The sequence below is a fragment of the Ruditapes philippinarum genome, unplaced genomic scaffold (assembly GCF_026571515.1).
Source record: "Ruditapes philippinarum isolate M1 unplaced genomic scaffold, ASM2657151v2 ctg7348_1_1_1_1, whole genome shotgun sequence".
Lineage (NCBI taxonomy): Eukaryota > Metazoa > Mollusca > Bivalvia > Venerida > Veneridae > Ruditapes > Ruditapes philippinarum.
Window position 1 is genome coordinate 50,160 of NW_026853969.1, and position 15,536 is coordinate 65,695.

The 15,536-nt window shown below is 33.8% G+C and overlaps 1 protein-coding gene across 2 annotated transcripts in view; it reads right to left on the minus strand.

The window, feature by feature from the left end:
* Positions 1-15,536, minus strand: part of LOC132738544 (alpha-catulin-like) — a 46,113-nt gene that overhangs the window by 14,270 nt on the left and 16,307 nt on the right. For both annotated transcript variants that reach the window (XM_060726050.1, XM_060726051.1), the window contains exons 4-11: positions 15,359-15,478; positions 13,765-13,854; positions 10,520-10,741; positions 6,131-6,334; positions 4,868-4,951; positions 2,863-3,021; positions 2,145-2,237; positions 834-1,019 (exon numbers count right to left, since the gene is read on the minus strand). In XM_060726050.1, coding sequence (XP_060582033.1) covers positions 834-1,019; positions 2,145-2,237; positions 2,863-3,021; positions 4,868-4,951; positions 6,131-6,334; positions 10,520-10,741; positions 13,765-13,854; positions 15,359-15,478 — 1,158 coding nt within the window. The remainder of the gene's footprint in view (positions 1-833; positions 1,020-2,144; positions 2,238-2,862; positions 3,022-4,867; positions 4,952-6,130; positions 6,335-10,519; positions 10,742-13,764; positions 13,855-15,358; positions 15,479-15,536) is intronic.

A 15,536-nucleotide genomic window follows, 5' to 3' on the forward strand; every position in this document is an offset into this window, starting at 1 on the left:
ACTTCATAAAACAAACAGCCTGGGTAATACAGAAAGGAAGTTTTATGCAAAACCTTAACAAAGTGCTACGTTTATGCCTGGGTAAGTAAGAAAGCCCAAAAATTTATCAAAGACAAACTTGACCTAGAATATCAGTGTCATTGATGAATGTGTTTTCCAATGCTGCTTCTGACACAGCTAAATAAATATTGTTACTATGATCAAAATGTAGAAAAATCCAATTTTGGCCTCAATGATTGACCCAATTGACCTGCACCTAGATCACAGGGTAGAACGTCTGTGAGAATTTCAAAGAAATCAAATATCTAAGATATCAATCTGGAATTGTCAATTCCACATGTCTGTTTGTATTGAATAGAAGATAACTTTTAGTGGCAGGACAAGTAGAATATTGTAGTCTGCTAGTAAAATCAAACAGCTATGCTTCCTGCAGGAAAAATGGCTAAGGGCTCTGATAATAATTTTCGATCTCTGTCAATAAATAAATTTCGATCGCTGTCTATTAATAAAATTTTGATTTCTGTCAATTAATAAAATTATCTGTCAATTAATAACTTTTGATATCTGTCAACTAATAAATTTCGATATCTGTCAATTAATAAATTTTGATATCTGTCAATTAAATTTATATATCTGTCAATAAATAAATTTCAATATCTGTCAATTAATAATTTTCAATATCTGTCAATTAATAAATTTTCAATCAATTTGGACTAATATATAAGATGCTATGTAAGAAACCATGTGTATAATGAAAAGACAAACTGGCAACCATTTTATACACTCAATCATTGATAGTCTAAGGGTGAAGCTATAAAGTTTTCTCAACCTACCCCAGGCCTAGGTAATGACATGTACACAAGTCTGTCAGTCTTGCCCTGGCAAAAGTCATTCACTTCCTTCACAAGAATAGACAGGTCGTTAATCTGAGACTCCCAGGCGTCCGCAAACAGATCTAGGTTTTCCTTGGCTATTTTGCTACCTGGATACTGGGCTAGAGTCCTTGCAGCATGTAGAATCTGAAAATATATATAATTACATTACATTTTTGGTCTTTACTAGTGCTGCATTACTTTAGGTGCCCCTTTCTAGCAATGTTCCTAATACAAGAGTTTGTTAAATTTCATTGGGTTTCAAGTTATACTAAATTTCCAGCTTTACTTGTTGAGAAAGACCTAAGCTGTCACCCAGGCAACTGTAGAATCTCTGACCTTCAACATGTAGAATCACTGACCTTCAACCTATAGAATCACTGACCTTCAACCTATAGAATCACTGACCTTCAACCTGTAGAATCACTGACCTTCAACCTGTAGAATCACTGACCTTCAACCTGTAGAATCACTGACCTTCAACATGTAGAATCACTGACCTTCACCTATAGAATCAACGATTTTCAATAAGCTAGCTGCACAGTATCCTCACATGCCAGCTAGGTACCAGAGAATATATGTATAAATCCACCTGTAAGCTATTTAGATAGCTACACCATACGCAACAATACAAGACAAGAATACACGATGCTGATGGTGAAAAGATAAGAAGTCTGAAATTCTTACCTGTATGTTCAGTGTAGGTTATAAAATGGCCCAGTATATATAACCGGCAGTTTCAATTACCCAAGCCCATAAGTGAACAACCATTTGAGCCCTGTCACGACAAAACCAACATAGTGCATTTGCGACCAACATGGATCCAGACCAGCCTGCGCATCTGCGCAGTCTGATCAGGATCCATGCTGTTCGCTTACAAACCCTATAACAAGTAGAGAAACTGATAGCTAACAGCATGGATCCTGATCAGACTGTGCTGATGCGCAAGCTGGTCTGGATCCATACTGATCTCAAACGCACTATGTTGGTTTTGTTGTGACGCAGCTCAAAGAGTTATTATCACAGAAATCATCCATAATTGTTGTTCATTGATTTAAATGATTTTGGTTTTGTCGTGACATGGCTCAAAATTTATACATAGCTATATAACCTGTCAAAACTAATAATGAGTATATGATACTGCATAATCCTTTCCTATGATTAAAATAGAATATTGTTCTTAAATTTGCTGTTGTATATAGATTAATATAAATAAGTCATTGTTCTATGAAAATCAAGTTTATAAACATGTTGTATATAGTAACAACTTACTAAAGGTCCCATTGATCTCAGGATAATCTCATTATGCTCGGCTGTAATGACTAGAGGTTCCGTAGTGGCTATATGTCGGAACAATTTACACACCTGTAAACATAAAACACAACATACACCTTTTACACATCTAGGAAAAACCATAACTAAACGAGTGTGCATGCTAACAAATTTTATTTGGTCTATCAAAAGTGCATTTTAGTGACATGGTTTCTCATTTGCATGCAAGGAAAGTGATTAACTTGTCAGCCTGTTAACCCAGGGATTATGGGCTCAAACGCTACTCCAGTCACAAAAATGTTTCCTTAAAATGAAACTTCATGTGGTATGAAAATAATTATAACTATAATAATTTTCATACTACAAGATGAAAATAAATCCTGTACTTATCGGAAAAACTTGAATTTTCTTTTTATTATATACATTTCTTCTCTTTTTTTTTGTAATTTCTAGCAAGACACCAGTGAAAGTACAGAAAATATGTTTCACTGCAGTGAAAATAAATTTTTACAGTGAAAATACCGAATATGAAAATATCAATTTAGTCTCATCAATATTTCATTTATAAGAATATAACAAACAAGAGCTGTCACGCAAAAGAGACAGAGTTACAGTCCAAACACGGATGTTGTGTAACGGGGAACGCACAATGCAATTTTAATATGCAGCCCTTCTGGGGCATATAATATAATTTATAAGATATTTTGTTTTATCAAACCTCCTCTAACTGTTCTATATGCTCCTCAAATTTGACGGACAACTCGTCCACAGATCCCACTTCACCAGATATCCCAGCCGTTTGTAAACTTCTCAGCAGCATATGATCTTCATTACATTTAAACAATTCGGATGCTTGCTCCATTGCTGTCTCTTGTAACTAGTAAAAGATAGGAATGGTCATAACATTTTATTTTAGGCTTAGAGAATTCACTAATGTGGGTACAGTCATAAAATATTCAGATTGTGTTTTGTTATCTAAATTTTCAGTATCTCAAATATATAAGAAACGACTTTACTGATATCAACATCAACATTATCACAATTCTAGACCTCTCATTGATTCAATGTAAAGCATTTTAACAATAAATCCATCATTACCTATAATAACTTGTCTGTCATTCATTCACTTCCATACCAGTTTAAATGACTTCAATAAAATAAATGAGCCGTGTAACGACAAAACCAACATAGCGGGTTTACAACCAGCATGGATCCAGACCAGCCTGCGCATCCGCGCAGTCTGATCAGGATCCATGCTGTTCGCTATTAGTTTCTATACTTGTTATAGAGTTGGTAAGCGAACAGCATGGATCCCGATCAGACTGCGCGGATGCGCAGGCTGGTCTGGAACCATGCTAGTCGCAAACGCACTATGTTGGTTTTGTCGTGACGCGGCTCAAATGTTCTGTTCAGTGTCTTGTTTATAAATGCCGATTGCATGATTTTTTTCCCAGCCTATTTTTTGTCATCATTGGTACGAAATATTTCTTTTATAGTGTTTGGCATGAACACCTGCTACTGTATATGTTTTGGGTGAATTTTTGTAACATCTAGACATTTAATTAATCAGTCACAATTTTCGATTTTTGAAAACGTGTATCGATTATTGATCAACAGGAAAATATCAATGATACATCAATATTGTTTCTATCTACATGTATTACAGAACTGGTATACTTAATTCTCTTTGTCAGAACATTTTATATACAATAGGTGTTCCTTCCTTAGTGTTAACATACAGTGTTTAGACAACTAGAAATCAAATTTTTACAAAAATAAACAATCCTGATGAAGGATCAATAGAACCGAAACCAGTAGAAAATAAATAACCTTCTTCCAGCTCTGGTGTTGTTGTGTTGTATTTCTTCATGCCGGCTCGCCACGGCGAGCCGGTATTACGGTAGGATTTTACTGAGAAACAACCTAAAACTCCGAAGCTATCCAAAAATTTAATCGAAGCTTGGCTTCCAGCTTTCTACAAAATTTATCTATCAGGGCTAGGATCCAAAATTATTTAGCCAATCAAATTTAATCTTACATAGCGTCAAAAAACCTTCAATTTTCACGCCATTTTTAAAAATCAGCAAGTATTGTTTTGAGCGCAAAGATATAATGATGATTAAAATGTTTGTCTTTATGAATTCTTTTCAATAAATCATATTTACACTGACTTCTGATTTAGGGATAGCCATATAGTAAATGTGCATAGACATAGGTTCTTCATTCTATCTGTTTACATGCACCTTCATATATACTCATACTCATCTTGGTTAAACTGAGAGAACTTTATATGTCACTTTCAGTCAATGAGTTTAAGATTTTGAATTTACTGGCCCGAATTCCAGTTTTGAATTTATTCTACTAAATAATTAACAAAATTTTCTTAAATTTACACTGGCCTGAACTTATATACACTGGCCATCGGGCACCGGGCCAGTGTTGACTTCACTTTTATTTTGATGTTCGCTGAAGTCTCTTCAGCTAACAGAACTGTCATTTTTACATTTAAACACACCCCTTGAAAAAAATTACGAAGCGAGTCGCTACTAGCTTTTTTAAAAGCTAACCTTGTTTTCCTTTTATATTGAAAAAAAAAATTTAAAAAAAAAAAAAAAAAAAAAAAAAAATATTTTGAAAAAAGCAACAAAAAAAAAACAAAACAATAATCAAATGTCAATGTTATGTTCTTGTTTTTCAAGTTAAAAGATTTGAAAATAACTTACTTGTTTCTTCAGTGATTTGGATACTTCTAGTGTTTTTAGGATCGATGTTTCTAGTTCCTGTGTTGCTATTGAATCTTTATGCATCTGTAAAATAAAACAAACGTTCTCTCATGTTACTACACTATCTCATTAATGGTTTCTTTTCTTAAAATTGAGTTTGTTTGCAGGCTTAGTGTTGGTGATATTTTCTTCACTTCTCTTGCCAGATTTTGGTGATATGAGCCGCGCCATGACAAAACCAACATAGTGCATTGGCGACCAGCATGGATCCAGACCAGCCTGCCCATCCACGCAGTCTGATCAGGATTCATGCTGTTCGCTTACAAACCCTATAACAAGTAGAGAAACTGATAGTGAACAGCATGGATCCTGATCAGACTGTGCGGATGCGCAGGCTGGTCTGGATCCATGCTGGTCGCAAACCCATTATGTTGGTTTTGTCATGGGGCAGCTCATATATATATATATCTCCCAATGTTGGTCAGAGAACTATTTGAATTATTATCTATATTTGCTTATTTTTTTTTATTCAAATTTATCATTTCTTTGTTTCTTTTGTTGGTTTATTATATTTGTCTATTTTTCTGTTTTGTTTATAAAGATAGCGTTTGAAGATTGAGTTTTGTCTTTAGTTTTAGTCTGACAAATTTTCTATATAGCAAACCCACAAAACAGAAACAAAGAAATTTTCCTCATCAAAATAAGAAAAATAACAAATTTGCCCAATCTGAATCAAAAAGAAAGATTTGACTTATGATTATAATATGTCAAAATTTTAAGATGAAGCGTAAGATTTTTGTGTGAAAATGGCAGCCGATCTGATTGGACAAATGACTTGGTTAAAGACAGACTACTGGTTATGGACTTCCTGTCTAAAATGCACAGAATAAATGAAACCCACAACTAACTCTGCCATTCATACATTTCAACCATTTGCTTAAATAAAATCTTATCAACTTGGCTACAGAAATTTTCATTTGACTACATGTTATGCTATTTTTGATACAATCCATTTGAAATAAGAAAATTATAAAAATTTAGCTAAAAGAAATTGTCAATCAGGCATGCAAGTCAATATCATCTAAATTTCCTGTTTTAATTCCTCTAAAGAGGTCTCCTCCCCTTGAAGAACACACTCTCGACAAATATAAAAGAAGGTAATAAAAATATTTTACTGTTGACAGGAGCAATAACTCCGATGCATTTTTTTTTCTTTGCAGGTAGAATTCTGCAAACCTAGAGTTTTCTGTCACTATAACATACCTGTAAAACTCCTGTCTTTATAAGAACATGTACAGCCTGCTGTAGTTGTTCTACAATTTCCATTATCTTCTCGCGATGGTCATGTGACGTGTAGGCGGAGTCAGTAAAATCTTGAGTGGTTTCTATGACAACATCCAAGGCACTGCGTAGTTTATCAGCAAAGTAATTGTTTATATGAGTGACTCTCACCATCTCCACTTGATCCTAATAACAAGATAGATTTGAGCCGCGCCATGACAAAACCAACATAATGGGTTTGCAACCAGCATGGATCCAGACCAGCCTGCTCATCCACGCAGTCTCATCAGGATCCATACTGTTCCCTATCAGTTTCTGTACTTGTAATAGAGTATGTAAGCAAACAGTGCGGAGTCGCAGGCTGGTCTGGAACCATGCTGGTCACAAACCCATTATGTTGGTTTTGTCATGGCGCAGCTCATTTTAGTAAAAATTAACTTTAACTCTTAATGGGACAACATAGTCAATTATTGCTAAAAATACCTAAAACGACCCACAACATAGTCAATTATTGCTAAAAATACCTAAAACGACCCACAACATAGTCAATTATTGCTAAAAATACCTAAAACGACCCACAACATAGTCAATTATTGCTAAAAATACCTAAAACGACCCACAACATAGTCAATTATTGCTAAAAATACCTAAAACGACCCACAACATAGTCAATTATTGCTAAAAATACCTAAAACGACCCACAACATTGTCAATTATTGCTAAAAATACCTAAAACGACCCACAACATAGTCAATTTATAATTGCTAAAAAATACCTAAAACGACCCACAACATAGTCAATTATTGCTAAAAATACATATAACGACCCACAACATAGTCAATTATTGCTAAAAATACCTAAAACGACCCACAACAATAGTCAATTTATAATTGCTAAAAATACCTAAAACGACCCACAACATAGTCAATTATTGCTAAAAATACCTAAAACGACCCACAACATAGTCAATTATTGCTAAAAATACCTAAAACGACCCACAACATTGTCAATTATTGCTAAAAATACCTAAAACGACCCACAACATAGTCAATTTATAATTGCTAAAAATACCTAAAAAACGACCCACAACATAGTCAATTATTGCTAAAAATACCTAAAACGACCCACAACATAGTCAATTATTGCTAAAAATAAGTAAAACAACATACAACAGTCAATTATTGCTAAAAATAACTTAAACGACCTACAACATAGTCAATTATTGCTAAAAATACCTAAAACGACCCACAACATAGTCAATTATTGCTAAAAAATACCTAAAACGACCCACAACATTGTCAATTATTGCTAAAAATACCTAAAACGACCCACAACATTGTCAATTATTGCTAAAAATACCTAAAACGACCCACAACATTGTCAATTATTGCTAAAAATACCTAAAACAAACGACCCACAACATAGTCAATTATTGCTAAAAATACCTAAAACGACCCACAACATAGTCAATTATTGCTAAAAATAAGTAAAACAACATACAACAGTCAATTATTGCTAAAAATAACTTAAACGACCTACAACATAGTCAATTATTGCTAAAAATACCTAAAACGACCCACAACACTATTGTCAATTATTGCTAAAAATACCTAAAACGACCCACAACATAGTCAATTTATAATTGCTAAAAATACCTAAAACGACCCACAACATAGTCAATTATTGCTAAAAATACCTAAAACGACCCACAACATATTGTCAATTCAAAATTGCTAAAAATACCTAAAACGACCCACAACATTGTCAATTGCTATTGCTAAAAATACCTAAAACGACCCACAACATAGTCAATTATTGCTAAAAAATACCTAAAACGACCCACAACATAGTCAAATTGCTAAAAATACCTAAAACGACCCACAACTAGTCAAAAATATTATTGCTAAAAATACCTAAAACGACCCACAACATTGTCAATTATTGCTAAAAATACCTAAAACGACCCACAACATTGTCAATTATTGCTAAAAATACCTAAAACAAACGACCCACAACATAGTCAATTATTGCTAAAAATACCTAAAACGACCCACAACATAGTCAATTATTGCTAAAAATACCTAAAACGACCCACAACATAGTCAATTATTGCTAAAAAATACCTAAAACGACCCACCCAACATAGTCAATTATTGCTTAAAAATACAACTAAAAAACCGACCCACAACATAACTAAAAATACCTAAAACGACCCACAACATGTCAATTATTCATATTATTGCTAAAAAATACCTAAAACGACCCACAACATAGTCAATTTATAATTGCTAAAAATACCTAAAACGACCCACAACATAGTCAATTATTGCTAAAAATACCTAAAACGACCCACAACATAGTCAATTTATAATTGCTAAAAATACCTAAAACGACCCACAACATAGTCAATTATTGCTAAAAATACCTAAAACGACCCACAACATAGTCAATTATTGCTAAAAATACCTAAAACGACCCACAACATTGTCAATTATTGCTAAAAATACCTAAAACGACCCACAACATAGTCAATTATTGCTAAAAATAAGTAAAACAACATACAACAGTCAATTATTGCTAAAAAATACCTAAAACGACCCACAACATAGTCAATTATTGCTAAAAATACCTAAAACGACCCACAACATTGTCAATTATTGCTAAAAATACCTAAAACGACCCACAACATAGTCAATTTATAATTGCTTAAAATACCTAAAACGACCCACAACATAGTCAATTATTGCTAAAAATACCTAAAACGACCCACAACATAGTCAATTATTGCTAAAAATACCTAAAACGACCCACAACATAGTCAATTATTGCTAAAAATAAGTAAAACAACATACAACAGTCAATTATTGCTAAAAATACCTAAAACGACCCACAACATAGTCAATTATTGCTAAAAATACCTAAAACGACCCACAACATTGTCAATTATTGCTAAAAATACCTAAAACGACCCACAACATTGTCAATTATTGCTAAAAATACCTAAAACAAACGACCCACAACATAGTCAATTATTGCTAAAAATACCTAAAACGACCCACAACATAGTCAATTATTGCTAAAAATAAGTAAAACAACATACAACAGTCAATTATTGCTAAAAATACCTAAAACGACCCACAACATAGTCAATTATTGCTAAAAATACCTAAAACGACCCACAACATTGTCAATTATTGCTAAAAATACCTAAAACGACCCACAACATTGTCAATTATTGCTAAAAATAAGTAAAACAACATACAACAGTCAATTATTGCTAAAAATACCTAAAACGACCCACAACATAGTCAATTATTGCTAAAAATAAGTAAAACGACCCACAACATAGTCAATTATTGCTAAAAATACCTAAAACGACCCACAACATAGTCAATTATTGCTAAAAATACCTAAAACGACCCACAACATAGTCAATTATTGCTAAAAATAAGTAAAACAACATACAACAGTCAATTATTGCTAAAAATACCTAAAACGACCCACAACATAGTCAATTATTGCTAAAAATACCTAAAACGACCCACAACATAGTCAATTATTGCTAAAAATACCTAAAACGACCCACAACATTGTCAATTATTGCTAAAAATACCTAAAACGACCCACAACATTGTCAATTATTGCTAAAAATAAGTAAAACAACATACAACAGTCAATTATTGCTAAAAATACCTAAAACGACCCACAACATAGTCAATTATTGCTAAAAATACCTAAAACGACCCACAACATAGTCAATTATTGCTAAAAATACCTAAAACGACCCACAACATAGTCAATTATTGCTAAAAATAAGTAAAACAACATACAACAGTCAATTATTGCTAAAAATAACTTAAACGACCCACAATGTAAGTAAAAAAGAATCAATCAGGAAAATTGTCCAGTGTTTGGGAATTCTCAATAATTGGAATTTAGAAATTTAATCAAATTTCCAAATGATTTGTGTTGTCTTCAACCAAATTGTTGAAGTAAATTTTATTAATTATTATATACCACTGGTTCAAACTTACAATGTCCAGGAATTCTATCAATAAACATAAACATTTTGTTGTGTTACTTTCCTGATTTTTTTTTTTTCAATTTGTGTTCAATTGCACAGTAACATTATCACGAAGGCCAGAAATGACATATTTACTTCAGACAATCAAAAATATTATGAGCTACACTGAAGTAATTTTCATGATGTCATTTGGACTTTTGATGTTACATAAATCTGATAGATGACTTGTAAAATTAATATTCCTTGCCTTATTCACAGCATTATCATATAATTATGAAATAGAGTGCTGCGCACAATCAGTTTAATAATAAAACATGATTTATACACTTTCTATCATTAGCACAAACCTCAAAATCTTTTATTGCTTTATTTGCACTTTGACCCGACCCTCCTAACACTATTCCAGAATCACCATTGACTACTGTAGGCGATGTGTTGCCATTGGTCACAGAGTGGTAGCCTGTATCCGTGGCAACATTGTGAATGAGGAATAGAGCTTGACGCATCTGTATAAATAGACCGTGACGGTTCTGCCTAGCTGAGTAACATTCCGGGTGTCTGAGGCATGTCTGTAATACCAAGGTCAAAGGTTAAGTTTATAATGGTTAAACAACAAGGTCAAAGGGCATATTCCGGGTGTCTGAGGCATGTCTGTAATACCAAGGTCAAATGTCAAGTTTATAAAGGTTAAACATCAAGGTCCAAGGTCAAGGATATAAAGATTTAACATAAAATTTCTTATTTTTACACATTACACCAGCAAAAAAAAGAAAATGACCCAAAAAAACTACAGCTTTACCCTACTAGCAGAAAGTACTAACATTCAAACCTGTAAGTTAAAATTTCAGTATTTTTTATGGTTTTGTGATTTTTCCAGACTTATTAATATTATTTATTCATTTATTGTTTAACAGTGATGATTTTCTATATATTAGAAGATACATGTTAAATATTGTGAAAACTCTGTCTCTTTCTTTTATTGCTTTGTTTCCAAACTTAAAGTGTTTAAAAAAATTGTCAAGCCTATATGAACTCTTGTATATGTAATATGTATATAATTTGTTTACAGAATATCCGACCCACTATGAATGGCTTTCAGCTCACATAACAAGAGCCACTTGGTAAGGATTACAGTGAAAACAATCATTTATACATCACCATACATCACCAAACACAACCATATACAAGAGGGCGATGATGGCCCTGAGGTCGCTCACCTGTATATAGGCCCCCCACCCCCGGGCCAATTTTCACCCAAGGGCTTTTATTTGTTTATTTGAACAGACTTGGTAGACACCCATAAGAAGATGTTTCATGCTAAACATCTAAGTTCTAGCTCATTGGCTTTTTTAAAAGAAGATTTTTAAAGTTTTTACTATACACATATAGTTAAAAACAATGACACCCCTGGGGCAGGGCCAGTTTTGACCCCCGGGCATTTATTTTAACAAACTTTGTAGATATTTACTAAAAGATGTTTCATGCTTAATATCTAAACTCTAGCTATTTGAGTTTTTCCAAAGAAGATTTTTAAGTTTTTGCTATACACATATAAGGAAAATCAATGACCCCCCGGGCGGGGCCAGTTTGGACCCCAGGGCTGTTATTTGAACATACTTGGTAGACACCCATTAGAACATGTTTCATGCTAAATATCTTAGCTCTAGCTCTTTGAGTTCTTTAAAAGAAGATTTTTTAAGTTTTTACTATATGCATATAGGGAAAATCAATGACCCCCTGGGGCAGGGCCAATTTTGACCCTAGGGCTTTTATTTGAACAAACTTGGTAGACACTCATTAGAAGATGTTTCATGCTAAATATCTTAGCTCTAGCTCTTTGGGTCCTTTAAAAGAAGATTTTTTAAGTTTTTACTATATGCATATAGGGAAAATCTATGACGCCCTGGGGCGGGGTCAATTTTGACCCCAGGGCTTTTATTTGAACAAACTTGGTAGACATTCACTAGAAGATGTTTCATGCCAAATATCTAAGCTCTAGCTCTTATGGTTCTTTAAAAGAAGTTTTTTAAGTTTTTACTATACGCATATAGGGAAAATCAATGACCCCCAGGGGCGGGGCCAATTTTGACCCCAGGGCTTTTATTTGAACAAACTTGGTAGACATTCACTAGAAGATGTTTCATGCCAAATATCTAAGCTCTAGCTCTTACGGTTCTTTAAAAGAAGATTTTTTAAGTTTTTACTATATGCATATAGAGAAAATCAATGACCCCCAGGGGCGGGGCCAATTTTGACCCCAGGGCTTTTATTTGATCAAACTTGGTAGACACCCATTAGAACATGTTTCATGCTAAATATCTTAGCTCTAGCTCTTTGGGTTCTTTAAAAGAAGATTTTTTTTAAGTTTTAACTATATGCATATAGGGAAAATCAAAGACACCCTGGGGCGGGGCCAATTTTGACCCTAGGGCTTTTATTTGAACAAACTTGGTAGACACTCACTAGAAGATGTTTCATGCTTTATATCTAAACACTAGCTATCTGGGTTTTTTCAAAGAAGATTTTTAAGTTTTTGCTATACACAGTCATATAAGGAAAATCAATGACCCCCGGGGCGGGGCCAATTTTGACCCTAGGGCTTTTATTTGAACAAACTTTGTAGACACTCACTAGAAGATGTTTCATGTTTTATGTCTAAACTCCACCTATTTGGGTTTTTTTTTAAAGTTTTTGCTATACACAAATAAGGAGAATCAATGACCGCCGGGGCGGGGCCAATTTTGACCCCAGGGCTTTTATTTGAACAAACTTGGTAACACCCATTTGAACATGTTTTATACTAAATATCTTAGCTCTAGCTCTTTGAGTTGTTTAACAGAAGATTTTTTAAGTTTTTGCAATACACATATAGGGAAAATCATTGACCCCCTGGGGCGGGGCCAATTTTGACCCTAGGGCTTTGATTTGAACAAACTTGGTAGGCACTCATTAGAAGATGTTTCATGCCAAATATCTAAGCTCTAGCTCTTACGTTTTTTTAGAAGAAGATTTTTTAAGTTTTTCTTATTGGTTGCCATGGCAACCAGAGTTTTTAATGGAATTTAAATTTTTGAACAACTTTGAAAGGGGTCCACCTAAGGATCATTTCTGTAAAGTTTGGTTGCAATTGGCCATGTAGTTTAGGAGGAGATGTTGTTTGAAAAGTTTGACGCCATTTTTTGAAGGACGCACGACGCACGCAGAGTGATGACAAAAGCTCACCTTTGAGCACTTCGTGCTCAGGTGAGCTAATAAAAACCAACAAAAATTAATTCATAAACAGCAGCTGTACACACGTATGTAAGGATATATAAACATCATGATTATCCAATGAAAACTGATGTTACAAATATGTGGTATTACAATATAATATATTATCCACAAGCTAAGTTTTTCAAGCTAATCCTTCATTTCAAACAAACTTTTACTGTTCAAGCTTCCAGGCCCACTACCATTCACAATAGATTACTCAACCTGTTGCACTTATTTCCCAAGTTGTAACTGTAAAAATTTGTTTGTACTCCCGGATTAGCTATGAAAACCAGAAAAAGATTCTTAATTCTGGAGTAAGTCTATTGATAATTGTACTCACTTTACATGAAGGCAGCAGCATCATTGTGGATTTCTCTAATACAGCTCTAGCTGATGCCATCTGTGCTTTCTGTTTATCACTCTTCAGATCCTAGAACACAGAACACAACAAATATATGTAGTCAATCTCACTGCAGTTATCTCCCCATGAAATCTTACATTTTACTGTGCTGATCAGGTAAAGGTGTAATGAAAAAAGGAAAGTAATGTGTTATGAGCAGTTTGACATTTAGTATCATTATCTTTCCTTTCTGTCATGTTTTCACAACTCCCCACCTTGCCCCCCTACCCCCACCCACAAAAAAAATGAGCCGCTTCACAACAAAACCAACATAATGCGTTTGCGACCAGCATGGATCCAGACCAGCCGGAGCATTCGCGCAGTCTGATCAGTATCCATGCTGATCGCCTACAAACCTTATAAAAAGTAGAGGAAACTGATAGCAAACAGCATGGATCCTGAACTGGTCTGGATCTATGCTGTATGCAAACGCACTATGTTGGTTTGTTCTGACGCGGCTCAAATATCTTTTTATTGATATATAGGGGATATTGAATGAGTGTAAGTTTAATACTAAATTTATTGAACGAGTTGAATAAAATCATATTATGCGAGCCTCTGGCCACCATAATATTGTTTTATTCAACTGGTTCAATAAATTTAGCATTGAATCTACACGAATATAATGTTCTATTTATCACATATTCAAAAAGAGAAGGGTTAACAGCTAAAACCTGTCATTTTTATTGACACGCCTATAACATAACACTAACATAAGCGCGCTTTAACACTATGTTCATATATAGCGCAAATGATGTCACGCCAAAGTGCTTTCACACTAGTGTAATATCGTTTTTATCAAATGGCTTTATTACACTCCTGCACCACATTAAAAAAATATATATATGTTCTATCATATTATCTCCCTTTACTAAATTACATGTTTACACAAATGGTCTGAAGGAGCTCAATATGTAAGAACGACGTCGAGCTAGAACTAATTACTGTGAATTCACATAATTCTAAGATCAAGATATCTTGTGGTTTGTTTAAACTGGTGTGTATTGTTTGTTTTGTTGAAAAAAAAATTATAATGTAAAAATAAACACAAAGCAGAAAAAGAAAATTAAATTTGTTGGATCTGAAATTCATGGAATGACCAATTCACGAAAATCACTAAAATGAGTGCTTCACTGATGATGATTTTGCAGTTTTGGAAATCATGCTAAGCCAGTAAATAAATACATATTAACTTTCTTGTGTTTTTACCGAGTGGCAAAAGAACTGGTGGGTGTTTTTTAGTTATGACTGTAGAAGGAACAAAACACAGATACATGAAACAACATAAATGATAATTAATTTACATTTTCGTTGTGGCTGCATGGCCCGAGTGGTTAACTTGCCGATTAGTAATCTAATGATCTCTAGCATGGGTTCAAACTCCTTCAAGAGAGGTCATTGTTTCCTTGAGCAAGAAACTTTACACGCATTGCTCAGTACTGGTTGGTTTATGGAATTGATATAAAAGTGTGTCTATAAGCTTATAGCTTCCTACACAGTCAAACTAAAATAAATTAGGTATAAATCAATTTACATTTTGTCTATCTCCAGTCAGATGGGCAAGTTCGACCATGTTGTTACCAAACTTGCTGAACGCCTGCACAAAGTCTGTAAAACTGTCAACACTCTCTAGCTCTGTAAGACTTGATAATACCTAAAACAGTAAAATAACACCCTAATTATACCTAAAACAGTAAATATAACACCTTAAT